Here is a 26,626-nt window from a genome sequence, read left to right as displayed (position 1 = left end):
TCAGAAAACCATCATCTGTGAAAACAGTTCAATACCGCATCTACAAATGCAAGTTAAAACTAGATATAAACAATATCCAGAAACCCCGCCACCTTCTCTGGGCCTGAGCTCTTTTACGATGGACTTGAGGCCAAGTGGAAAACTGTCCCACGGTCTGACGAATCAAAAGTAGAAATTCTTTTTAGAAATCATGGACACCATGTCCTCCAGGCTAAAGAGGAGAGGAGACCATCTGGCTTGTTATCAGTGCACAGTTCAAAAGCAGCATCTGTGATGGTACGAGGGTGCATTAGTGCACATGACATGGGTAGCTTGTACATCTGGGAAGGCATCATTAATGCTGAATGATATATATATACAAGTTTCAGAGCAATATACTGCCATCCAGACAAAATCTTTTCCAGGGAAGGCCTTCCTTCTTTCAGCAAGGCAATGCCAGACCGCTTTCTGCATGTATTAAAACTGCCTGGCTCCATAGTAAACGAGTCCAGGTGCTAAACTGGCCTGCTTGCAGTCCAGACCTGTCTCTCATTTAAAACATTTGGTGTATTATGAAGCGTAAAATATGACAAAGGAGACCCTGAACTGTTGAGCAACTGAAAGTGTATATTGGGCAAGAATGGGGCAGCATTTCTCCTTCAAAACTACAGCAATTGGTCTCATCAGTTCCCAGACATTTACAGTGGTGTTAAAAGTAGAGGTGAAGCAACATGGTGGTAAACACGCCCCTGTCCCAACTTTTTTTTATTTTTATTCCCCGCTGGCCAGAAGGAGGATTATGTTGTGGTGATGTCCATCTGTCCCAGGAAGTGTGCTCACCTTCTGAAATCAACTCCCCTCACAATTTTTGGAGGAATTTCATGAAACTTGACAGGATTCTTTGTCGGTACTACGCATATTGTAATTTTGTTAAATTCGGTCACATTTTACCAGAGTCCTTAATTAACAAAATTATACTTTTTTACAATTTCATGAGTGTGATATCCTTATAAAATCAACTCCTCTCTCAATTTGTGGAGGAATTTCACGAAACTTGGCAAAAAGCTTTGTTATATGACAGTTATACGCAAATTGAAATTTTGTTTATTTTCCCCAGAGTTATGCCCTTGATTATTAACAAACTTGTACTTTGGCAGTTTCATCAAGATGTGCTTGCTTTCTGAAATCAACTTCCCTCACAGTTTTTGTCCCCCGCTGGCCGAAAGGCGCAAAGGGGGATTATGTCGTGGCGATGCCCGTCCATCTGTCCCAGGAAGGGTACTCACCTTCTGAAATCAACTCCTCTCTCAATTTTTGGAGGAATTTCATGAAACTTGACAGGATTCTTTGTTATTGTCAGTAATACACATATTGCAATTTCATTCAATTCAGTTGCATTTTACCAGAGTTATGGCATAGATTCCAAGGGGGGGATATTGTGCTCTCCGAGCACTCTTGTTTGAAATGTATTACTGACATCAAATTCAAAATGAGCATATATTTTTCAAAAACCAATAAAATTTCTCAGTTTTAACATTTGATAGGTTGTCTTTGTACTGTTTTCAATGAAAAATCAGGTTTCCATGATTTTGCAAATCTTCACATTGTTTTTACTGACAGTTTTCTGGAATTGGGGTTGTAGTATAGTAGTGTGATTTTGAAAACATTGGCATCAAGGTGGCAGGCTATTAGGTTTATTTGTATGGGTGAAATTTGTAGGTTCAGTTTTTTCAGCCCTGTTTTACTCAATCAACCACTGACTAGAAGCGCATCAGTGATTGTGACTGGCATTATTTTATGATCTATGGAAAGATCGAGGTAAAATGATGATCCGGTATGCTGTTAGAGGAAAATGATCAACTTCACATCTCAGAAACAAACTAGTTCTAGTAGCAACTCTGATATAGAAGTCGTTCACTTTAACTTGCTGTGAAAGAAATAGAGAAAATGTACACTTTTGGTGCTGTGAAACCGCAGATGCAAAGACCTCTGCCACTAAAACTTAAACGTTTTATGGAAAGTTTAATAAACACCTCCTTACAGATATATAATCTGGTTATTTATTTATATTTTGCCAATAGTATACTACTATATCTCTGTCCAAACAGGAGTCTTTAAGGAGCTGGATAAGGACGGCTCTGGAGTTGCTGAGCTGAACATCTCCGAGGTGGGTTTAGATTGTGTGATCGTGTTTTGAGGAATGGACTACTTTTCTCGAGAAAGTTTTGCTTGATGGACACTGTGTGTATATGACACTATAGAGTTTGTTTGTTTTAAATTAAAAATGCTTGTCTGTCTCGGTCACAGTGGCTGTACCTGACCACGTGCGGCTGAGTTTCCTGAACCGAGCTGCGTCGAGAAAATTGGGACGTCCACGAAGATGCCGAGAAAACAGTCAGCACAGTTCTGGCTGCCTTAACCACTTCAATGCTAACTAGACCCACCTCAGAAACCTTATTACGTTATCAACTATGCAACATACAGAGCTTCGCCACCTAAAACTACATGATTTGCGTTGCACTCCATACACTACACAGCTGCATGCATATTAAGAGTGAACAAATCTCGCACTGTGCCCAAGTGCATGTCACTAATCTTATTTCACGGCCTTTGATGACTTGGAATATATTTCCTCTTATTTGGAGTTGTGGAACTTTGAATTTTGTTAAAAGTAGACCACTACATATCTATGAAATAATCCAGTATACAAGTCAGCGTGTCCCAGTAACTGGTTAGACGGTGCATCATAATGTCCAGCATGCATGATGATATCAGTGTTATCAAAGTTTTCATTTATCCAAACTCAGAAGGAAAGAAACGTGAGCTCTGTTTAAAGTTTGTGCTGCAGCTAAAAGAAGTAATCTCCTTTAAATTTTCTGAAAATATAATATCGGAAACCAGGAATAATCCTTTGTTCGATGATAAAACTTGACATTGGCACCTTTGTACCTGACCACATATGCAATGCAAAAACCACATCAATCTCTGCTTTCCACTCTGTCAATTTAGCCTTAATGAAGATTATTTTATAGTATTATTTCATTGTAGGTTGTTTTCTCAAACTGCTGCTTAACAATAAAGTCATTAGGAGGGAAAAAGTGTGTTTTCTCTTTATTTTAGCACAGCAGCTTATATGCATCACGTATGTGCTTATAAAGAAACAAAATTCAAAATGACCTGCTGAAATACGCTCACTGACCACATTATTAGAAACTTGCTGTTGATTCCAAGATCCGTGTTCTTGGCTGCAGGAGTGGAACCCGATGTGGTGTTCTGCTGTTGCATGCTGAGATGCTTTTCTGCTCACCACAGTTGTAAAGAGTGATTCTAAGTTGCTATATCCTTCCTGGCAGCTCGAACCAATCTGGCTGTCTCATCAACAAGCCATTTGTTTCTACCCACAGAACTGTCGCTCACTCAGTTTTTGTTTTTTGCACCATTCTGTGTAAACTCTCGAGACTATCGTGTGTGAAAACCCCAGGAGAAAAGCAGTTTCTGAAATACTCAGATGACCAGTCCATCTGGCTCAAACCGACACCCATGCCACAGTGAAGGTCACACTTTAAGATCACAATTCTTCCCATTCTGATGTTTGAAGTAAACATTAACTGAAGCTCTTGATTTGTATCTGCATGATTTTATGCCTTGTGCTGCTGTCAAGGGATTGGCTGACGAGAGAACTGCATCAAACAGCAGGTGGATGGGTGTACCTAATAAAGTGGCCAGTGAGTGTAAATTAAGAGCAAATGTCTGTCAATTCCAAAATTGCCACCTGTTTTATTTCTGAAATGTTTTCTTCATCTTGGACCACAGCAGTTTGTCAACACTTAATATTTAGTTAAAGAATGACGGGACATGTGACACTTTTTTTTATTATTATTTCATTTTGTTTATTTTTTTATTGGTATTGTTTTCGGTCGGGGTTTTGTTTTTCCTTTTTTTTGTTAGCAACGTTACGGGAAAACAGCTGCACCAATCATCTGAAACTTTCAGAATAGATGGGCATTGGTCTCAAATAGAACCTCCACCATTCAACTAAAATGTATAGATTTAGGCACTGCCTAAAAGTGGAGCTCCCATCTGTTTCTGGGTTGAAGAATTTTCTTATAGCCAGCCTCTTTTATTTCTTTACCGGCTAACACTGGCCACTAGGCGGTGTGTGTGACTGGCAATTACTAACACTGGCCACTAGGCGGTGTGTGACTGGCAATTACTAACACTGGCCACGAGGCGGTGTATGACTGGCAATTACTAACACTGGCCACTAGGCGGTGTGTGTGCCTGGCAATTACTAACACTGGCCACAAGGTGGTGTGTCTGACTGGCAATTACTAACACTGGCCACTAGGCGGTGTGTATGACTGGCAATTACTAACACTGGCCACTAGGCGGTGTGTATGACTGGCAATTACTAACACTGGCCACGAGGCGGTGTATGACTGGCAATTACTAACACTGGCCACGAGGCGGTGTATGACTGGCAATTACTAACACTGGCCACTAGGCGGTGTGTGTGACTGGTAATTACTAACACTGGCCACTAGGCGGTGTGTATGACTGGCAATTACTAACACTGGCCACTAGGCGGTGTGTATGACTGGCAATTACTAACACTGGCCACTAGGCGGTGTGTATGACTGGCAATTACTAACACTGGCCACTAGGCGGTGTGTATGACTGGCAATTACTAACACTGGTATGGTGGAGGCACGTATATGACCGAAACCATCAGAAAACAAATTAATGGGTTTCTTTATGAATGAATGAACCCTTTATTTTCACTGTTACCAGTGAAATTGACCATCAACCTGTCCTTACAGAGGGGGAACAGGACAGGAAGACAGGGACAAAAGAAAAGAGAAACAGTAGTAACATGAGGAAAAATGTATCTACACTCTATTCCTATGGGGCTCCGCTCGCGCAGGCCGAGCTCCGCTATAATGGCCAGGGTTCCTGCTGGCGCTCGTCACACTTGTCACTGACGAATATAATCCGTCACTGACGAATATAATCCGTCAGTGACGAAGAGAAAATTACTAGCAGTCGTCACGGTGACGAATGTGTGTGATTCTCATAAATCATCTTTTATAGAAATCCCTGCGTTTACCGAAATCCAACCCCAGTGAAGAGAATTTGGGAAGCCAGAATGTAAACAATGAGCGCGTGCTTGTGACCAATAAAAATCGACGACAAGTAATGACCACACGAGCGCCAAACTTTTGACCAATCACAGTGCGTCTTAATCAGCCTGGCGTGGTGACGTAATCATCCCTGCGTGACCCAGACAGTGGCGGAGACTAAACTGGGGATTTATTTATTCTTTGAGCGCGCTTCTTCAAATGCTGAAGATGATTTAAGGGTCGAAACAGGTTCAGGGGAGGCGCACTCAGAGCCCCGACCGTCCCCGAGCACATCGGACAGTGTCAGTAATACAGGGGTCGGTAAAATAAAATGATTTTTTTCGCGGTCCAAATCCTGCGCTCTGATTGGCTGGCGAGCGGGTCTGTATCCTACGGTATGGACCCCGGTTGCGGACGTGTGGGGTGTGGGTGAGGATATATTTCTTGTAGTTAGATATAACCTTGCCCATCTATCTATCTATGCCAATCTTCCTTTATAAAAAAAAAAAAAAAAGGCCTCAGGAAAACTGGACCGAGCCCCCAGTCTGTTCAATAGCTCAAATAGAAATGGACTATTTTGCTGTTGACAAATTGGAAACTCCTCCCCAAAAGACTTGGAAAACTGGGTTTATCCGAGACACAGTTTCATTTTTCTCATCCACGGTTCACAGTGAAGGGCTTCAGCCTTTTTAATTGTACCCTCCTATTCTCTGCCTCGTACCCTTTTATTCCCCTAAACTTTGAGACCACTGTTACAGGAGGAAAGTGCGTTGCACTGAGCTCCAGCACCGGGCCATTTCTGGGAAATAAGAGTTTCGGTCATAGCAACAGCATGTGTATGTCAGCCTCAGTTCGGAGGTTTCAGTTTTGAAAACTGTAAGAGTAGAATATCAAGTACAGACATTTGGTATATTTTACTTCTGTGACTTTTAAATTGTTCATTTTTGGATTACACTTCATTTTTGTGGCTACTGCCTCAGAGTGACATAATGGTAGTACGGTGGTGTGTCGCCTCACAGCAAGAAGGTTCTGGGTTCGAGCCCAGTGGCCAACAGGGTCCTTTCTGTGTTGAGGTTGCATGTTCTCCCATGTCTGTGTGGGTTTCCTCCGGGTGCTCCGGTTTCCCCCAGTCCAAAGACATGCAGTTAGGTTTATGGGATGGCCTTGGGCTGAAGTGCCCAAGAGTGGCGGCGCACACGTATGTAGCGGCTTTGCTCTCCTATGACGAACTAAATTTCGTTGTACATTTGTGCAGTGACAAAGGCATTCTGTTAAATATATCTGCTGTGCAAGTTGTTGCTACAGCAACAATAACGTATTAGAACAATATAAACTTAATAAACTTTCCCCAAATCATTCCATCAGACTTGAAAAATTCAGACAATTTATTGATCTCTGTTCACAGAACAGCAGCAAACATTTAACAGTCTCATATAATACTGTAGTTACTCCTTCTCTTTGGCCTCTTTCCCTTCGAGCAGTCCAAGGAGGGTAGCGTCAGCCTCGAGCAGCGTAGAGTCAGTGGTTGCACCAAGGAAGCGCGAGGTCAGCTCGAGGTCCTCCAGCCTGAGCCGGACAAGGCTCCCACGCCGATATTTATCACCGTCCGTCTTGGGTTGCTTGCACACGCAGTGGAACTTGCCACCAAAATCAATGTACAGGTCGTCCTGAACCACGTGGAAAACTTTCCCGATGACTATTTTGTCCTTAGCCGGACCCATCTGGATCAATGGCGAGTGATGCAACAGTGACGCAAAGGTCTGGGTGTGGTCAGAGGAGCTCTTGTGCACCTTGTGGCTCTGAGAGGGGGAAAAAAATGACAGAAAACAAATGTTGACAGTAAAACTTGAGAATAACAAAATACTAGCCACAGCTAGCTGAATCTGGGAGGAGCTTACTAATAATTACAAGTTTACAAACTAAGCAATACCACATTTGAACACTATCCATTTATAGTTACATTTAACATCTACAAAACAAGTTCTGTTATGTGCCCATAAACAGTCGCTCCATCAACTTTTATTATTATTATGAAAAAGAGGGTGGTGAAGAGATGACTTCAGAGCTGCTAAAGGGCAAGTGAAAACAGGATTTAAATACAACTAACTGGATTTTTAAAAAATAAGACAGGTTTATTACATTCAAAACGTAATTAAAAGCAAGTTTCTGTGGTATAAGAGGAATAAAACACCTCACTATAGTAAAAGTGACTTTATAACATGTTTACACTATCAGATTGCTGGTCAGACCTTGGTGCTGTCCTGCTGCTGTTTTAGCTCAGAGTGAAGCTCATAAGCAGCAGCAAAGCCACTTTTCTGTTTCTCTTCTCCTCCTCCTGCAGAAATCCCTCCATCACCACTGCTGCAAAATCTGCTCCCTGGGAAAACCTCAGCTTTTGTTAATAAACACGTTCCTCTGCATCTCGCGCTGCTTACAACCTTGTACAGAGACGCCATTTTGGAACGGAACCACTCTCAAACCGCAAAATATTCGACATCTAGTCCCCTACATAGGGTGGAAACACCGTTAGCTTATGCACTATGTAGCGCAGTTAGCCGAAAACGCGGTTTGGGCTCTAGCCTGAGCATGTCAGTGTGAGGAACGCGTGGAGATTTTGTAGTTCAGCTGTTGAGATAAAAACAAACTCCCGTTTATGAATATATAAACAAAAACTGCTTGGTTGTAAAATAAGGGGTTCAAATTTCTTTTTAACAAAAGTTTAACAACGCGTTTTCATCGAACGAAGTATGGTGTGGCTCGGCTTCCGTAGTGACGTATATTTGCGGTACTTTTTTTTTTTTTTTAAACAAACAGTAAAGCATTGTGTAATAATACATTATGGGCAAATTTTTATATACACAAATGTATAAATTTTTTAAGGTTGCTCCAAGTTTTGGCGCATTTAAGAATGATTTGCAAGATTTCTTTAAGTTCTTCACAAGAATGAAAGAGTACCAAGTTACTGGAATTTAACTTGTATATTATTATTATTATTATTATTATTATTATTACAACATATGCTGCTTAGAATTTGCTGAGTTTATGTAAAAGAGATATTGCCCGTTTTATTATTTGAAAATTAGTAATAAAGTATGGAGAGAAAAATGGCCAACACAAGAAATAAAAAACCCAAAAATTAAAAAGCTGTTAAAATGATTTCGAAATATTACAAAAATACATTACATTGTTATCAACCCATTTATTAATATTGAGTGATTCAAGACTGGAAACTAATAAAATACAGCAAATAAATATCCATGTAAATCGAACGCATTTAAATTCATCTGTGTTAATTAGGCAAGAGGCATTTATATAGCACATTTCAAGGCAAATAAAAGTTAAGCAAGATAAAAATTGAGTTAATGTAAAATACTGTATATCGAATAAAATTTGTTGAAGTGCTGTTTAAAAGGGCTATAATAGTCGACAACTGTAAATAAAGTTACGAAGGAAAGAGAGGGAAACCAACAAGGTAGCCGTGCAATTTTTTTTAATCTCTGGAGATAAAAACACGGCAGAATGAAAGAACAAGAAAAAGAAAACTTCAAATGGCGCACACGAGCTACGTCTAGCGCGCATGCGCGGACATTTCTCTTTCGCGAGATGCATGACGACATTAAAACGCGACGGTGTTCGAATCAAAATACGAGTAGAAGACTCAGTAGAGATGGAGGTTTTTGTCGTTTCTCCGTTTTTAAGTTTTATTAACTTTGCTGTTCCACACGAGTCGATTGTTAGCGACTTGATAGGGCTGCTCAACCCTGAAGAGGTATGTTTAATAGGGTTTATTTTATTTAGTAATCAGTGCACGAGCTGACTGGTACAGTGGTGCTTGAAAGTTTGTGAACCCTTTAGAGTGTTCTATATTTCTGCATAAATATGACCTAAAACATCATCAGATTTTCACACAAGTCCTAAAAGTAGATAAAGAGAACCCAGTTAAGCAAATGAAACAAAAATATTATACTGGGTCATTTATTTATTGAGGAAAATGATCCAATATTACATATCTGTGAGTGGCAAAAGTATGTGAACCTTTGCTTTCAGTATCTGGTGTGACCCCCTTGTGCAGCAATAACTGCAACTCAACATTTCCTGAAACTGTTGATCAGTCCTGCACACCGGCTTGGAGGAATTTTAGCCCGTTCCTCCGTACAGAACAGCTTCAACTCTGGGATGTTGGTGGGTTTCCTCACATGAACTGCTCGCTTCAGGTCCTTCCACAACATTTCGATTGGATTAAGGTCAGGACTTTGACTTGGCCATTCCAAAACATTAACTTCTTTAACCATTCTTTGGTAGAATGACTTGTGTGCTTAGGGTCGTTGTCTTGCTGCATGACCCACCTTCTCTTGAGATTCAGTTCATGGACAGATGTCCTGACATTTTCCTTTAGAATTCGTTAGTGTAATTCAGAATTCATTGTTCTATCAATGACGGCAATCCATCCTGGACCAGATGCAGCAAAACAGGCCCAAACTATGATACTACCACCACCATGTTTCACAGATGGGATAAGGTTCTTATGCTGGAATGCAGTGTTTTCCTTTCTCCAAACATAACGCTTCTCATTTAAACCAAAAAGTTCTATTTTGGTCTCATCCGTCCACAAAACATTTTCCCAATAGCCTTCTGGCTTGTCCACGTGATCTTTAGCAAACTGCAGATGAGCAGCAATGTTCTTTTTAGACAGCAGTGGCTTTCTCCTTGCAATCCTACCATGCACACCATTGTTGTTCAGTGTTCTCCTGATGGTGGACTCATGAACATTAACATCAGCCAATGTGAGAGAGGCCTTCAGTTGCTTAGAAGTTACCCTGGGGTCCTTTGTGACCTCGCCAACTATTACACACCTTGCTCTTGGAATGATCTTTGTTGGTTGACCATTCCTGGGGAGGATAACAATGGTCTTGAATTTCCTATTTTTGTCTCATTTCTTTAACTGGGTTCTCTTTATCTACTTTTAGGACTTGTGTGAAAATCTGATGATGTTTTAGGTCATATTTGTGCAGAAATATAGAAAATTCTAAAGCACCACAAACTTTCAAGCACCACTGTATGTAGACATTAGCTAACATGATAGAACTGAAGAGAAAGGTTTCAGAAATTGCGTTGACAGTGAGGTCAACTAGTACAGGGTTGTTGTTTTTTAAATATATACACAAAAGGAGGTGTGTATATATAACGTAAAAAAAAAAAGTTGGGCAAGTCTGAGACATTAGTGTTGTATGAGAAGACAGGATTCCCGGTGGTTTCTGAAAAATATTCTCCACTTTTTTTCTTGAAAAAACAAGTCAGATGAGTATTCTTAACTTTTTTTTTTTTTTAAACTTGCTTATCAAAGTGGACTTACACATTTATACCAACCAAACTGGCACAACTCATTTGTACAGAGACAGCTAGGCGTCTCTATTACATATAAAATTTGGGCGATGGTCGCTAGATGGCGCTGTTGCCTGATTTGACCTCGATTCTGATCATGGCACCACTGTACTGCAGGCTTTCGTGTGTGATTTGCCTGTTCTATTGCAGATCTGTAGTTAACAGCCGTATTGGTAATATTCTAATTCCAGCTACTGTATTGTTCAGTATTATGCATTTTTTGTTGTGTGACAAAATTAATTATTATACATACGGGCCACTTCTTCCATGAGATAAAAACATGTATTCTATTCCCTTCTAGTGGGTTTATTGATGGCACACGATGATATCGCATCGCTTATCCTCCATGTATTACGCCACACTCCCCAATGGAGAATGAGCATGCAATATTGTTATGATATTGCACGTTGTCAAGAAAACACATCACGCATCAGAGCTCTTGTGAAGACCCAAGGACAACTTTTCAGCTGCACACAATCATTTCTTTGTCAGTTAGGAGAGAGAGATGATGAGGCTAATCCGGTGCTAGGTTTAAGCACTAAATAAATAAACTGACATTAAAGACGTGCTGAACACCCGAAAGGCTCCCAAAACTTCATTCTATATTCTTCACACACGTTTAGAAGAGAAAAACAGACATCGAAAAACTGGAAAATAAACACATTGGAGATGTAAAACGTCCGCGCTAGAGCGTGACTGTGACAGTTTGTAAACAAACATGGCCGCGAGGTTTGCTTCGTTAAAAGCGGAAGATTTTGAGAGAATTTTGGCTGCCAGGTCGCTCCAGTGTGTGTAATTGTCGATGTTGATTTTAATAGTAATCAAGTAAATTATACAGGGAAAATGATATTTGTCTTGACTGCGCTAGCATTGGCCTGTGCGAGCACTGGCCTTCACTAACACTACATCAGTTAGAATGTAACTGGACTAAGGCTCTAATAGCACCAAGTCGTGGGTAAGCTTGCGTTGGCCTTCGCTAACGCTACTGCTACGCCAGCTGGAAGCTACCTGGGTTGCCATGTCAACAGCACCGAGTCGGGGGCAAGCTCGCGTTGGCCTTTGTAACGCTACTGCCACGCCGGCTGGAAGCTAACTGGATTGCCGCACAAACAGCACCAAGTCGTGGGTAAGCTCACATTGGCCTAGCATGATACTGAACAAGTCGAAGATGAGTTCAATATCATGCTAGCCGAATGGAATATATCTGATAGACCACGAAAAAAAGCCAGCCAATATTATTTTAAATATTTCTCTCACTTGACTGTTTCCAGTGTTTTTCATTTCAAGTTTAATTTTGCCCCTTGCATATTTGACAGCAAATTGCAAACAGCAAATTTAATCATGTTGAATTGTGCCTAAATCAGCCCTAGATGCCACCAGAATGCACCATTTGAAGTCTCTAAATTCAAAATTTTCTGGGGGAGCAGGACCCTGGACCCCCCAGCAGCCTTTGGGGCCTTCTGGGCTGGGCTCTGAGTCAGTAGCACCGCTCTGATATTTTATTTTTTTCCCTGGGCAAGGCCCTGCTAAGGGAATAAAACACTTCATTTTCTGTTAATTGGAAAATCATTAACTGTTATGCTGAGAATATTAATAGTGCTTTGTGTGGGTTCACATCATGCCACTCTGTTAATTGTTTTCTTATAACAGCATGTTTTATTCTTTCCATAATCAACTTTACTATTTAGGGCATCTCTTGCGTGGATTTCTATGTGAAGAAGAATGGCCGAATATCAGGTGGTGACGAGAGACTGCAAGCTGGAGCAGTTTATCGCCTCGAGCCTCGCTTATGTGGTGGCAAAGGAGGTTGGTTGGTTATTTATTTGCTCAATTGATGTTGTTGACTGAAAATCCCAGTTCAATCAAAATCTCAAATATTTCTGAACTACACTCCAGTTGCTTTCTGGATTCTCTGAATGAACGGTGCTAACCATCTTCTCATTTTCTAACCATGTTTGTTTGTATGACAGGTTTTGGTTCCATGCTGTGAAATGTTGGTGCTCGGATTAAAGTGCTGATGACACGTTTTTGACATCTTTGGCGATGTTTTATAACATAAAAAGTAATTCCCAATGATCCATATATTAATTCACGAAGGCGCCTATTTTACAAGTTATGATAAACGCGGCTATTTGGGCAAATTTGATGGGGCTGCAGCACCCAGGAGACGAAAGAGGAGGAGGAGCTATATGATGTCAGCGAAAGAACCTTCCTCCTAACTTACCAGTTTGTTGTTGATGCGGCAGGTGTTCAGTTTATCATTATTAGTATTTTTATTATACATTTTATATATATATATATATATATATTAATGCCTTCGCGTTGTGTTGCCGGCTTTTCCTCCAAAACCCACAAGGACGGGGTAAGTTTATTCAAGTTTCCCAGAGATCCCGAGCTGCATGCGAAGTGGGTGAAGCAAGTCAGGCGCACTCGTGACAAGTGGGAGCCCTCACCAACATCCGTCCTGTGCTCTGAACACTTCGATTTGGATTGTTTTGACACCCTTCCCAGCTTAAAAGAATCTCTTGGGTGTTCAGTTCAGCACAAACGTGTTACTACCATCAGCAGTGCCTACACAGTGTTGCCAGATTGGGAGGTTTCCTGCCCAGTTGGGCGGTTCTTAGTGCATTTTGGTGGGTTTTGAACATATTTTGGGCTGGAAAATGTCAGCAGTATCTGTTGCCAGATACTGCTGAAGTTTTACAGCCCAAAATATGTTCAAAACCCACCAAAATGCACTTGAAACTGCCCAACTGGGCGGGAAACCTCCCAATCTGGCAACACTGCCAGTATTCCGGAGGGGGTCTACTAGTAGCTATGCCGGATCCAAAGACAGTCCTCCTGTCAGAACATGTGTTGTGAAACGACATAAGATAAAGGTACGTAGAGCTATAGGTTCTACATGATAATCATAAATGTAATCATAAAGTCGGCGTGATATCAGTCATGTATTTGCTTGTGAAAGCTTGCGGCTTTCATGTAACTGCTGCCTGGCAACGAGAGGCAAAGGGTAAAGAGGGTAGGCTATCATAGATTCTATTCGGAAGAGATCAATTCTAGACTCCCAAAAGAGGAAGAGCTAGCACTAGAGAGTTCACCGGCGTTTTCATGCGCCATTTCCATTGAGTAGAACAGCCAGTGAACCGCAGCGTGTTCTTCCGCTGACGTCACAACATGGCCACAAGCCACGGACCCAGTTTTCTTGCGCTGTGCAATTAAAAGTTGGATATTCGCGTAACAACAGCTTCTTTTCACGTAATTATAACAGAAATCTAACATGTTTGCCATGTTGTATAGTTTATTTAAGAAATTGCATAGTCATGTTCAGACCTTTAAGAAAACCACCAGTCAAGAATCCTGCAGAGATCTGAGTGGGCGGAGACTCTGAGATGTCAATTGTGAAAAAGAGTAAGGGTCAGCCACAGTCTCCTCGAGTTCAAACGCCGAGTGCTGCATGTCATGTTGGAACTGAGTGGGAAAGGGTGCACTATAAATTGTTGATGTGAGAGTAACAATGCAATGTTTGTGTGCGTGCAGAATGGCGGAGTGGCTGAAGAAGCAGGCCGACCGTAAAGCAGAGAAGGGGCAGCGACGTTTGAAGCGGATTCGGAAGCAACTGGCCGAGCCCAAACACGAGTTCGATTTCGCTGAATATGAGCGGGAGTGTGAGGAGAGGTCCAAAAGGATGGAGACGGCTGTGTGTAAAGGTTGAGCGGGGGTTTTGTCCCCCCCCGGTTCATCTTAATTGAGCCCTTTTTTTTTTTTTTGGTCAGAATTGAAGCAAATACATTTTTCCCCTCCTTTCAGGCCTGCAGGCTGAGGCAGAAAGGAAGCAACAGCTTAAATGTCCACCTGCAATCTATGGAAGATACTTTTGGTGAGAAATCCAGCAGTTTGAAAGATGAGGAAATTTAACATAGAACATTCCACTTGGGTGCATGCTGTTAGACAGAGAGCCATTTAAACACCCCGAATAAGAATATAAGAACGTGGGGGGTGGGGGAGCTGTATCTCAGACACTTTGCCACATTGCCACATCTGATTTTCCCAGGTACGGCCTGGAGAAATTAAGAGAGCAGCTTGGTTCGGGTGAAGATAGTGATGAGAGCGAAGGTGAAGCTTCCTCCTCCTCTTCAGGCGCTGGTCCTTCATGCAGCTCTCAGTCAACTGCAGTACCAACAACAGCAACTAGAGAGCAGGAGAAAGCGGAGTCTCAGGACCAAAGCAGCAGTTTCAGTGCCCTGCTCCCCGTCTCCCAGCCAGGAGGAAGTAGAAGAGACAGAGGAATATGGACACTTGGAGCTCAATGATAAAGAAGAGAACAAGCAAAACATCAGCAATCAACAGGAAGCTGAGAAGGAAGTAACTGTCGAGGTGAAAGATTGCACCAACACACAGCCAGTTCAGCCAGAGGTGAGGAGTTTGTGTGTTTTTTTGCGTTTTTTTTCTTCACAGGCAAAAAAAAGGTCACATTTAACTCCAGGACTCGTTGTATACTGTAATTCTTTCTCCCTCTATCAGAAAGCGGATGCTGCATTCGACCTGCTGTCTGTGAGCAGTGTGGAGGAGCTGGAGGCTCTGGGTCTGATGCGGCTGAAGGCCTAGCTGATGAAGCAAGGGTTGAAGTGTGGAGGGACGCTGCAAGAGCGAGCTGCTAACCTCTACTCCGTCAGAGGACTGAGCACTGATCAGATCAACCCGAAGCTCTTACCCAAACCCTGCAAACGCAAGAGGAAAGAAAAACACCAAGATGCACAGATTTTTTTTTTATTCCCTTTTTTATGGGGTAAAACGTAAAGTCACTGCCATCTTGTTCACGTTACAAATGGAAAGGATGCTTTCAGTTTGATAATGCAATTAGGTGCCTTTATGCCAATACAGCATTGTCAGAATTCACTTTATAATTTCATGCAAGAGTCATTTGAATGTTTCAGTGAAATAATTTAAAATGGAATGGTTCCTATGGATTTTATTCATTTTGTGTTGTATTTTAATGTCTATTTGATTTGGCTATTAATCTGCACTAGTATGTATTTTGTCTGTAATTTGTCATACAATGAAAAGTTTTACGGTTAAAAAAAAAATAAATTACAAGATTTTGCTCTTCTCTCAAGTGTCTTTTTATATATTGTCCAAATTTGGCACTACAGGGATAATATATAATTAAATTATAATGTAGATGTTACATACCTCTGAAGTAACCAGTCTGCTTAAGTGTATCCTAAAACCATCATACACTTGATTCAAAAGTATATACTCAGTAAATGAATTCTAAATATAGTTGTCTGGGTGTTTTGCAAAGCTGGTATATGGTAACCAAGGACCACGTTAATGCAGAAATCATGCAACTTTATGCACAAACATGCATGTTCAGAATTTTAATGCATCCCAGGGCACAGTGTTCCTCCTTGAAGAATTTTTCCTGCTTGCCTTTGGCAAATCTGTCAGATTATGTTGTTCAACAAAGTGAAAAGAATGAAAAGTACACAATGTCATGGTCGCTTTCACGTGACAACATTGCAACTGTGGATTTGTTCATGTTGCCTGGTGAGCAAAACACTCAGAGGGCAAGATGGGAGTGGGTTCAGAAGGATGGTTTGAAGTGGTGTGAATTCTGGAAAGTGCATCAGCTTTGGTGTTCCTACAGCCAGGATGGTAGGAGCTCGTAAATCTAAAATGTGTGAAAGCCCATCTGGCTTGGCGGGGGTTCAGGTGTTTTGCAGTCTTCAGGTACTCTAGGTTCTTATGGTCCGTGAGTAAAATGAATGGGTGTGTGGTGCCCTCTAACCAGTGTCTCCACTCATCTAATGCCAGCTTGATGGCCAGGAGTTCTCTATTGCCAATGTCATAATTTTGCTCAGTAAGGGTAAGCTTCTTAGAATAAAAGGCTATTAGGTGCAATTTAGGTTTCTCCCCTAACCTCTGTGAATGGACTCCTCCCACTCCTGTCTCTGAAGCATCGACCTCTACTGTTTTTGTACTCTAATGGTTTCATAGGGTCTGGATGCTGAAGGATGGGAGCCGACTGAAGGTCTCCTCGGCTGCTGTGTTCCATTGGAGATGGCACAGTCCCTTCTTAAGCAAGGTGGTGAGAGGAGCAGTGATTGAGCTGAACCTATGAATGAAGCAACAATAAAAAAAATTGCAAACCCCAGGGAGCATTGTAGCTCCTTCATGGAGGTTGGAGTGGGCCAGGATGTGACTGCTGAGACTTTACTCTGGTCCATTCTTACACCCTCTGTGCTAATGATATAGCCTAAGAAGGAAATCTGGTTAACATGGAACTCGTATTTCTCAGCCTTGACATACAAGTGATTCTCCAATAATTAGATTAGTACTGACCTTACATGGTTGTGATGGGAAGCTTCATCAGGGTAATAGATCAGGATGTCATCAATTACGAACTTCCCCAGTATGTCCCTGAGTATGTAACTTATGAGGAACTGGAATACACTTGAAGTGCAAGAAAGGCCGTATGGCATGACTAAATATTTAACATGCCCAGATGTGGTACTAAATGCAGTCTTTCATTCATCGCCTTTTCGAATCCTGACCAGGTTATATGCACTTCGTAGCTTAAGCTTAGAGAAAATTATTGCTGTTCTGAGCTGCTCTAATGCAGATGGCACCAAAAGAAGTGGATAGGGATATTTTACCATGATTTGGTTCAACCTTCTATAAATCAATGCATGGGGCCTTTTCTCCACAAAAAAGAAGCCAGCTGACGCTAGGGATCTCGAAGGTCTAATGTAACCCTGTTTCAAAGCTTCCTGAACATACTTCTCCATGGCTGCTTGCTCAGTGATGGACAAAGGGTAAATGCAGCTGTGAGGAGTAGTTGTTCCTGGAAGTAGGTCGATGGTGTAATCGTAGGTTCAGTGAGGAGGCAAGCCACTCACTTTCCCTTTACTAAACACTTCCTTGAAGTTGAGATAACATAAAGGAATGTAGTCTAAGGAGTCGGGCAACAGACTCTCCACTGAGGTGGAGGATACTGAGATCTGTGAAAGTTTCAGGCAGTTCTGGAAACATGATTGAGACCATTGAAGTATCTCTCTATTCTGCCATGAGATAAGAGGGTCATGTATCTGAAGCCACAGGAACCCCAAGATGAGATCATGATTGGTGGTATGGGTGACTAACAGGGTAATGTGTTCTGAATGAAGTGCTCCCACCTGAATTTCAAAGGGTGATGTGCATGTGGCTACCAGCTTGTCACCAATAGGACCCCTGTCTATGTCTTTGATCTTAATTGGTCGCTGAAGTTCTTCTGTGGGTATGTGGTACTTCTGGATGATCATGCTACTGCTTAAGTTCCCCTCTGCCCCAGAGTCTACTAAGGCAGAGAGAACATGGGTTGAGTCTGGCAGTCTTAACAGAACAGGCATCTTAAGTGAGTGTGATTTGATCACCATTTCATGACTCACTGAATTTGATGGACTGGTTTCTGAATGGGTCCGACTTTCTCTCCTTGGGTTAGGTGGACAAACTGAGCACTGGGATATTAGATGGCCAGATTCACCACAGTAGAAAACACACCCCTCATGGCGCCTTCTGTCTCTTTCGGAGCATTGGAGAAGAGTGTGCGAAACAATTCCCCGAAAAATTTGGGGAAGCTGTTGTAGTAGAGGGCATTGGGGAAGGCTTCAATGAGAGTCTGCTCCTCAGAAGGTGGTCTAAATGAATAGTGAGGTCGATTAGGGAGCCTAATGAGAGATGTTCATTGGTGCATGCCAGTTCAGTGAGTATTTCTGGGCACAGGCCTTGACAGAAAGTGGCTTTAAGTGCAGGCTCGTTCCAGCCGCTGCCAGCGGCTAACATACGAAATTCCAATGCGTACTCCGCTACTCTCCTGTCTCCCCGTTTGATGGTCAGTAAATTTCGCTGACCTTGATTCCCTCAGGTTGATGATCAAAAACTTGCTTAAACAGTTCAATTAATCTGCCATAGGAGGTGGTGTGTTCACCATCACGTTCCCAAACAACACTAGACCACTGCAAAGCTTGGCTTGTGAGGAGATTGAGGAATTGGACGATTTTCTGATCTTCAGTTATTCCCATGAGAGCGGAGAAGTACAGGGAGCATTGGAGAAGAAATCCCTTGCAGTCAAACACTTCCCCTGAATACTTTTTGGGCCGTGGAATCATGGGGGCAGCACTGGCAGAAGATGAGGGGCGTGTCAGGATGGCCTGCGATGCAACAACAGTGAGTTGTGACATTCAGGTGCTGATATTGCTGATCATCTGCTGATGCAATCCAAACAGCCACCCCTGTGCAATGAGCGCAGTTTGCTTCACTTCCTCTGCTGCATCCATCGAGGGCAAAGTATCCTGTCAGGGTGCAGGCCCTTACTGATGCAAGTGCAGAGGAAAGTGGGTGCATCGCAAACTGTAAACAAATCCAAATCGGCAGGCAGAAGTCATAGTCAGGGACATGCAAGATTTGGGTGATCAACAAATTAGGGAAACAAAAGTAAACAAAAGTCTAAGCACTAGAAGTCAGTCAGGAAATCAGAAGGCTTGGTATGATCAAGTACGGAGACGCAGAACGATGCTTTGCGAGGTGTGCTTGTGACTGATGAGCTTATAGGGAAGTGGTGCTTAACTAATTAGAAACTGGTGCCCTAGTTAGTATTCCGGAGATGAGGGGCGCTGTGGCTCTTGGGAGTTGTAGTCTGGAGTGGCCACGTTTGGAGGCTGCTCCAAACTTAGGTTTTCAGCACTGTTACTGACAACAAGGCTGAAAACTGACACTGGATGTCTGATTTTCAGGCCCTCAGGTGACACTGCATTAAAAGCAGACATGTGTCTGTCATGGAAATTACTGCATGGGCTCAGGAACACTTCAGCAAACCATCGTATGTGAAAACAGTTCATTGCTGCATCCACAAATGCAAGTTAAAACCAGATATAAACAATATCCAGAAACACCACCACCTTCTCTGGGCCCAAGCTGTTTTACGGTGGACTGAGGTGAAGTGGAAAATTGTTCTGAGGTCTGATGAATCAAAAGTAGAAATTCTTTTTAGAAATCATGAACACCACATCCTCCAAGCTAAAGAGGAGAGGGACCATCCGGATTGTTATCAGTGCACAGTTCAAAAGCCAGCATCTGTGATGGTACAAGGGTGCATTAGTGCACATGACATAGGTAGCTTGTACATCTGGGAATGCATCATTAATGCTGAATGATATATACACGTTTCAGAGTAATATGCTGCCATCCAGACAAAATCTTTTTCAGGGAAGGCCTTCCTTCTTTCAGCAAGGCAATGCCAAACCACTTTCAGCACATATTAAAACTGCATGGCTCAGTAGTAAAAGAGTCAGAGTGCTAAACTGTCCCACCTGCAGTCCAAACCTGTCTCCCATTTAAAATATTTGACACATTATGAAGCACAAAATACAACAAAGGAGACCCCGAACTGTTGAGCAACTAAAATTATACAGTTGTGGTCAAAAGTTTACATACAATGACATGAATGTCATCTTGGATTTGAAGGTCATGACAATATTTGGGCTTTCAGTAATTTCTTTGAACTGTTCTTTTTCTGTGGCAGAATGTACAGCATACATCTTTAATAAAAAAAAGAAACACTAGAATTTGGTGCACAAGTTTTAATTTTCTTTGGGTTTTCTGAAATCAACACAGGGTCAAAATTATAGATACAGGGTCAAACATTTACATACGCTCACTTAGATTATTAATTCAGAGGTGCTGAAACTTCCAAAATGTCTTTTATCTTGCCAAGGCTGAGGTCTCTTAACTTCCTGTTAGTGATCATGATTGACTACAGCTGGTAGCTTCTCTGTGCCTTCATAAAAACGGTTTGTTTACAGCACTCATTGAACTGACTAACACACACGGGGCGGTTCTAGCCATTTTGGGGCCCTAGGCGAAATACAGACATGGGGCCCTCAAAAGTCAGTCTTGAAACACACATACAGAATAATGGTCATCCCTACTTGGCACATGCCATATCTCCTTGCTGTAAATTCAGAAAAAAAAAAAAGATAGCAAACTGCCACTAACAATGTGCCCCAAATAAGCTCCACAGTGAAACAGGTTTGAGATTACTCCAGCATTTGCCAAAATTCTGACAGTGTTTATTGCTCAGATCAAACCAGAAAGACAGAGAGCGACAAGGCAAACAACAGAAGAAGAGAGACAGTAGAGAGAGATAGCCAATTTTAAGAGTCAATCTCCATATTTTAATAAAACAAGGATATCTGAAATCCAATTATTATTTTTACTCCACAGATACATATTACCAATATATAAAATTATCTTATTCTTATCAGAAGTAGAACACAAATGGATACATATTACCAGATACACATTACCAGAGATACAAAATGATCTTACTGCTATCAGAACTACAACACAAATGGATATTACTCTATCAAAACCTCTACATTTCAATGGGATAAGACTGATGCCAAGATAAATGTACGAGAGAGAGAGAGAGAGAGAGAGAGAGAGTGTTTGTGTGTGTGTGTGTGTGTGTGTGTGTGTGTGTGTGTGTGAGTGAGAGAGAGAGAGAGTGAGTGAGTGAGGGAGGGAGTGAGTGAGTCATTTAGTGACAGGCAATACAGTGGTTGTGGCCTAGTGGTAGCGTGTCCACCTCTCGATCGAGAGATCGTGAGTTCTATTCACGGTCGGGTCATACCAAAGACCATTATAAAAATGGTACCTACTATCATCTGGTAAGGCACGCTGCAATACAGATGTGCATGGGGAGTTAAACTCTCGTGGTTACCAGAGGACTAGCCCCCCACTGTAAACCTAGCTATGTAATAGGCGAGAGGCCGAGGGCTATGGAAATGGCGATCGGCGCCGCCCGATGTGTCACCATCAGAGTTGGGCCTGGTTAGTACTTGAGTGGGAGACTGCCTAGGAATACCAGGTACTGTAGGCGCGGGAAGGACTTTAACTTAACTTTTAATACAGTGGTTGAGAGACAGATACAGAGGGATTGTGAGTTTGTAAAGGATGCAGCCAGTACATTATTGAAATGTCCTTAATCTTCAAAATTCCATTGTTCATGTATTCCATCACCATTCCATAATGGGGTGTGTGTGTGTGTGTGTGAGTGAGTGAGTGAGTGAGAGTGTTTGCGTGTGTGCGGGGGGGGGGGGGGGGGGGGGGGGTAGAGAAAGAGAGAGGTATGAGTTTTTAAAGGTTGCAGCCAGTACATTACTGAAAAGTTCTTAATCTCCAAATGTCCATTGTTCATCATAATCATATGAGAAAGAAAGTCCTACTTGTTGCTGGCTTCTCCAAAGTCTTCATAGAAAGGTGGTGTGCAGAGGTATGGAGCCCAAACTACAATAAACAACACAGCATTGTAACAAAACAACTCGATACACTTTTTTCTTTGATGATATGATCTATGAACACAAGTAATCCTTTGTCAAATCACATACCTTGTTCAGCAAGGGCTCACTGGCAGAAGTTGGTGTTGTCCATCCGTCTTGTCTCTTATTATCTTTCACTACTGTGACACAAGACAACAGCAAATCAATCATGGAACAGTAGAAATAAATACCCAAAATGTATTGTTAAAATGAATACCTTCTCTTTGTCCCTGTCTTCCATTTCTTTGTCTGTACCCCTGTTTTTCTTCATCTGTGTGTCTGTTTTGCCTTTATGTTTCAGGTCTCCCTCTCTCCTTTGTGCCTTTTTTGCTTGTCTCTTCTCCATGTACTTCTCCTGGCCTTCATCATCTATATAATCCTATTGTTATTGTCTTTCTGGTCTCCAGAAAAGAGAGAGTGTAAAAGTGGTAGAAAGTCAACTGCTGCCACGATGCCGCTGCAACTAAAACCGTCAAGCTATGACTGATACCTTTTTCCCCCTCAGTCACAATTTTAATCAATATCCACTTATGCTCCAACTTGCAACAATAAAAAGATTGCTTTAAAGTTGCTTCTTGGAAAAGGTTGCATATTTGACTGACAGCTATAATAGATTGATTTGAATAAATAAATAAACAGGCTACTTCAGCTACTACTCTTGATATTCCAGATTATACATAAAAATGTAATTTGAAAAATGTAGTTAGTTTCAGAAGTGCAGCTGCATTCTTTTTGCTTTGTGCCCTTTTTTTCATTTAGCGCAACCACGCTCATAACTGCGCTTCATTTTGTTTACAGTTCCCTCTGCTTTGGTTTGAATTTCCGTCGTGCACCTGTCTACGTCGTCAGATCATGGACTAGTCCAATGTAAAACAACCAGGGTGTGTGTGTGCGTGCGCTGGGACAAATACTATATACACATGAATTTGATATTCTGATGCTATTTTGGTGTGTTTTTCCATTTATATCATTGACTACTTAATAGCAGAGACAAATTAAGATTACATATATATTGTTTGGTGTTTACCGTGACGGGGCTGACTGTTAGGGGCCCCCAAATTTTGGGGGCCCTAGGCAACCGCCTTGGTTTGCCTAATGGTAAGTCTGCATCTGAACACACAATACAATGGGAAAGTCCAAGGAGCTCAGTGCAGATCTGAGAAAGAGGATCGCAGATGTACACAACTTCGGAATGTCTCTTGGAGCCATTTCTAAACAACTGCAAATTCCAAGATCAGTTCAAACAATTGTATGCAAGTTATTCTGAGGTGTAGTCACTTTGCCAAGCCACTTTGCTTCAAGAAAACCCAAACCGTCACCCTCAACTAAAAGGAAATTGGTTTGGATGGTCAGGAACAACCTGGAAACCACCATGGCACAGCCCTGCCATGAACTGGAAGCTGATGGATCACTGTCCACAGTTCAGTGAGTTTTACATCATCATGGACTAAGAGGCTGCTATCCAAGAAATAACCCCCTGCTCCAAAATTGACACCTTCAAGCTTAACTAAAGTCTGAAACAGATCACACAGACAAAGAAAAAAGTCTTCTGGAGGAAAGATTGACTTGTTTGGCCACAATGTCCACCATGTACAGAGGGACACTGTACCAACTGGTAGTGGTGGTAGGATCATCATGCTCTGGGGCTGTTTTGCTGCCAGTGGAACTGGTTAATTGCACAGGAGTGGATGGAATGATGAAGAAGGACGACTACCTCAGAATTCTTCAGCATAAACCATCAGAAACGTGAACATGATTTGGGACTTGGGAGTTACAACAGGACAATGAACCCAAACACGCATCAGAGCTGGTTGTGGAGGATAAAGCAGGCCAACATTAAGCTTAAAACAAGTCCTGACTTCAACCCTATTGAAAATATATGGACCGTGCTTATGAGTCGAGTCCATGCCAAGAAAAAAAAAAGTTTAATTGAACTCTACCAATGCTACCATGAAGAGTCGTGAAATATCCAACTAGAATTCTGCCAGAAGTTTTTTCATGGTAAATAAAAATGTTTGGTCAAGGTGAATCTTGCAAAGAGACATTTTACCCAAATATAAGGTGTACTGTATATATATTTTTGACCCTGTATGTATAATTTTGACCCTATGTTGATTTCAGAAAACCCAAAAAAATTAAAACTTGTGCACCAAATTTGAGTGTTTTTTTTAAATTAAAGCTGTATGCTGTACATTCTGCCACAGAAAAAGAACAGTTCAAAGTAATTACTGAAAGCCCAAATATTGCCAAGACATTCATATCCAAGACGACATTTATGTCTCGTCTCGTCTTCATCCACTTATCCGGGGCCGGGTCGCGGAGGCAGCAGTCTGAGCATGGAAGCCCAAACTTCCCTTTCCCCAGAAACCTCAGCCAGCTCCTCGGGAAGAACACCGAGGCGTTCCCAGGCCAGCCGAGAGACATAGTCCCTCCAGCATGTCCTGGGTCTTCCCCGGGGCCTCCTCCCGGGGGGACATGCCTGGAATACCTCCCCAGAGAGGCATCCAGGAGGCATCTGAAAGAGATGCCCGAGCCACCTCAGCTGATTCCTCTCGATGTGGAGGAGCAGCAGCTCTACTCCGAGCTCCTCCCGAGTGACTGTGCTTCTCACCCCATCTCTAAGGGAGCGCCCAGCCACCCTGCGAAGGAAACTCATTTCGGCTGCTTGTATCCGCGATCTTGTTCTTTTGGTCATTACCCAAAGCTCATGACCATAGGTGAGAGTCGGAACGTAGATCGACCGGTAAAATCGAGAGCTTCGCCTTTTGGCTCAGCTCCTTCACCACGATGGACCAGTAAAGCGACTGCATCACTGCGGAGGCTGCACTGATCTGCCTGTCAATCTCACGTTCTATCCTTCCTTCAGTCGTGAACAAGATCCCGAGATACTTAAACTCCTCCACTTGAGGGAGGACTTCTCCACCAACATGGAGAGGGCAAGCCACCCTTTTCCGGTCGAGAACCATGGCCTCGGACTTGGAGGTGCTGATTCTCATCCCAGCCGCTTCACACTCGACTGCAAACTGCCCCAGTGCATGCTGAAGGTCCTGGTTTGAAGAAGCCAACAGGACAACATCATCTGCAAAAAGCAGAGATGAAATCCTGTGGTTCCCAAACAGGATTCCTTCCGGCCCCTGGCTACGCCTAGAAATTCTGTCCATAAAGATTATGAACAGAACCGGTGACAAAGGGCAGCCCTGCCGGAGTCCAACATGCACTGGGAACAGGTCTGACTTACTGCCGGCAATGCGAACCAGACTCCTGCTCCATTCGTACAGGGACCGGACAGCCCTTAGCAAAGAGCTCCGAACCCCATACTCTCGAAACACCCCCCACAGGATACCACGAGGGACATGGTCGAATGCCTTCTCCAGATCCACAAAGCACATGTGGACTGGTTGGGCAAACTCCCATGAACCCTCGAGCACCCTATGAAGGGTATAGAGCTGGTCCAGTGTTTCGCGACCTGGACGAAAACCGCATTGTTCCTCCTGGAACCAAGGTTCGACTATTGGCCGAATTCTCCTCTCCAGTACCCTGGAGTAAACCTTCCCGGGGAGGCTGAGACGTGTGATTCCCCTATAATTTGAGCACACTCTCCGGTCCCCTTTCTTAAAAAGAGGGACCACCACCCCAGTCTGCCACTCCAGAGGCACTGTCCCCGACCACCACGCGATGTTGCAGAGGCGTGTCAGCCAAGACAGCCCCACAACATCCAGAGACTTGAGATACTCAGGGCAGATCTCATCCACCCCCAGTGCCTTGCTATCGAGGAGCTTGCAAACCACCTCAGTGACTTCGGCTTGGGTAATGGACGAGTCCACCTCTGAGTCATCAGCCTCCGCTTCCTCAATGGAAGACATGACAGTGGGATTGAGGAGCTCCTCGAAGTTAGTCTGGCTAACGCAACTTCAAAGCTCTGCAAGCATTGGTCTGGCATAGATATTAAGCCCAACCGTTTCCCAAAGTGCGTGGTTGACCCGCCTCCCTGAAATGCCTCAGTTTGCTACTGGTCAAAGCCAGAAAAGGCTGTGACGAAGCTTAAACCAATCACATCACTCTTTCCTCTGACGTATGTGACGCGACGGAAACTGCCTGAGTAACAGGAAGAAGAAGAAGGAGGAGCTGAAGAGGAAGAGGATGATAATAGTGCGATCAAAGGTGAGACAACCACAATGATAGGATTCTCACTGAGCCCCATTGATTTGGCTACCAGCGGGGCTACCTGGTAGATTAAACTCTTACCGAAGCCGGTCGGGAGCAAGGCGAAAACGTCCTTCCTTTCAATAAATACCTCCAGGGCTGCTCTTTGCTCCGTTTTCAATGAGAACTTCCCGTTGAATGCTTTCAATACAGCATCTACCGCTGTGTCAAAGGCTTGCCGCTGCTCCATGTTCGTAATGTTTCTAGTGAATGAAGCGCTTCCGGCATAGATTCTGTAAACAATCTATGGCTTCCGGTTGCAGTTCTACTACGTCACTGCCTTGAACACGCCTCTACCCAGGGCCGTTGGAGATGCTCAAAGTTGATTGGCTCCCAATTTTTTGGGAGCTTGGAAGAGCTGGAGATAGCTTGCCTTGCCAGACTAAGTTCGCAACAGCCCCCCGTGTTGCATCACACTTAGGATGGGCGGGCCCAGGCTACCTCGGAGTATTCCTTCCACCGCCCGACAATGTCCCCAGTCGAGGTCAACAGCTCTCCACCCGCACTGTAAACAGTGTTGGCAGAGTACTGCTTCCCCCTCCTGAGGCGCCGGGCGGTTTGCCAGAATTTCTTTGAGGCCGACCG

General features: G+C 42.9%; 3 protein-coding genes and 1 long non-coding RNA gene across 7 annotated transcripts in view; 2 read left to right on the top strand and 2 right to left on the bottom strand.

Moving 5' to 3' along the window:
- capn1b (calpain 1, (mu/I) large subunit b) overlaps positions 1 to 3,077 on the top strand; it is a 107,357-nt gene extending 104,280 nt beyond the window's left edge. For both annotated transcript variants that reach the window (XM_060911358.1, XM_060911359.1), the window contains 2 exons: positions 2,088 to 2,146; positions 2,287 to 3,077. In XM_060911358.1, coding sequence (XP_060767341.1) covers positions 2,088 to 2,146; positions 2,287 to 2,313 — 86 coding nt within the window. In that variant the 3' untranslated portion in view covers positions 2,314 to 3,077. The remainder of the gene's footprint in view (positions 1 to 2,087; positions 2,147 to 2,286) is intronic.
- A 3,389-nt stretch (positions 3,078 to 6,466) lies between these two features.
- mrps28 (mitochondrial ribosomal protein S28) lies at positions 6,467 to 7,592 on the bottom strand. The gene is made up of 2 exons (XM_060911403.1): positions 7,349 to 7,592; positions 6,467 to 6,898 (listed from the first exon to the last, which is right to left on the bottom strand). Exons 1-2 carry the CDS (start codon positions 7,553 to 7,555, stop codon positions 6,545 to 6,547), a joined length of 561 nt encoding a protein of 186 aa, XP_060767386.1. The 5' UTR covers positions 7,556 to 7,592; the 3' UTR covers positions 6,467 to 6,544.
- Positions 7,593 to 9,025: 1,433 nt separating this feature from the next.
- On the top strand, positions 9,026 to 15,443 carry LOC132874903 (splicing regulator SDE2-like). Its single transcript, XM_060911390.1, is given in 7 exon segments — positions 9,026 to 11,607; positions 12,170 to 12,287; positions 14,019 to 14,188; positions 14,289 to 14,358; positions 14,533 to 14,712; positions 14,714 to 14,894; positions 15,003 to 15,443. Coding segments are annotated over 6 exon segments (894 nt in total). The 5' UTR covers positions 9,026 to 11,607; positions 12,170 to 12,270; the 3' UTR covers positions 15,279 to 15,443.
- Positions 15,444 to 20,119: 4,676 nt separating this feature from the next.
- The window catches only part of LOC132874916 (uncharacterized), a 28,241-nt gene continuing 21,734 nt past the window's right edge, over positions 20,120 to 26,626 (bottom strand). The window contains exons 2-4 of one of the 3 annotated variants that reach the window (XR_009651724.1): positions 21,908 to 21,978; positions 21,746 to 21,806; positions 20,120 to 21,506 (exon numbers count right to left, since the gene is read on the bottom strand). This is a non-coding gene — a long non-coding RNA (uncharacterized LOC132874916). Of the gene's footprint in view, positions 21,507 to 21,648; positions 21,807 to 21,907; positions 21,979 to 22,055; positions 22,169 to 26,626 lie in introns of those variants that run through there. The other 2 variants (XR_009651723.1, XR_009651722.1) reach the window with 2 other exon arrangements.

This window comes from Neoarius graeffei, chromosome 27, assembly GCF_027579695.1.
Source record: "Neoarius graeffei isolate fNeoGra1 chromosome 27, fNeoGra1.pri, whole genome shotgun sequence".
Lineage (NCBI taxonomy): Eukaryota > Metazoa > Chordata > Actinopteri > Siluriformes > Ariidae > Neoarius > Neoarius graeffei.
The sequence above is the reverse complement of the archived record's forward strand: the minus strand, read 5'-3'. Positions and strand labels throughout refer to the sequence as shown.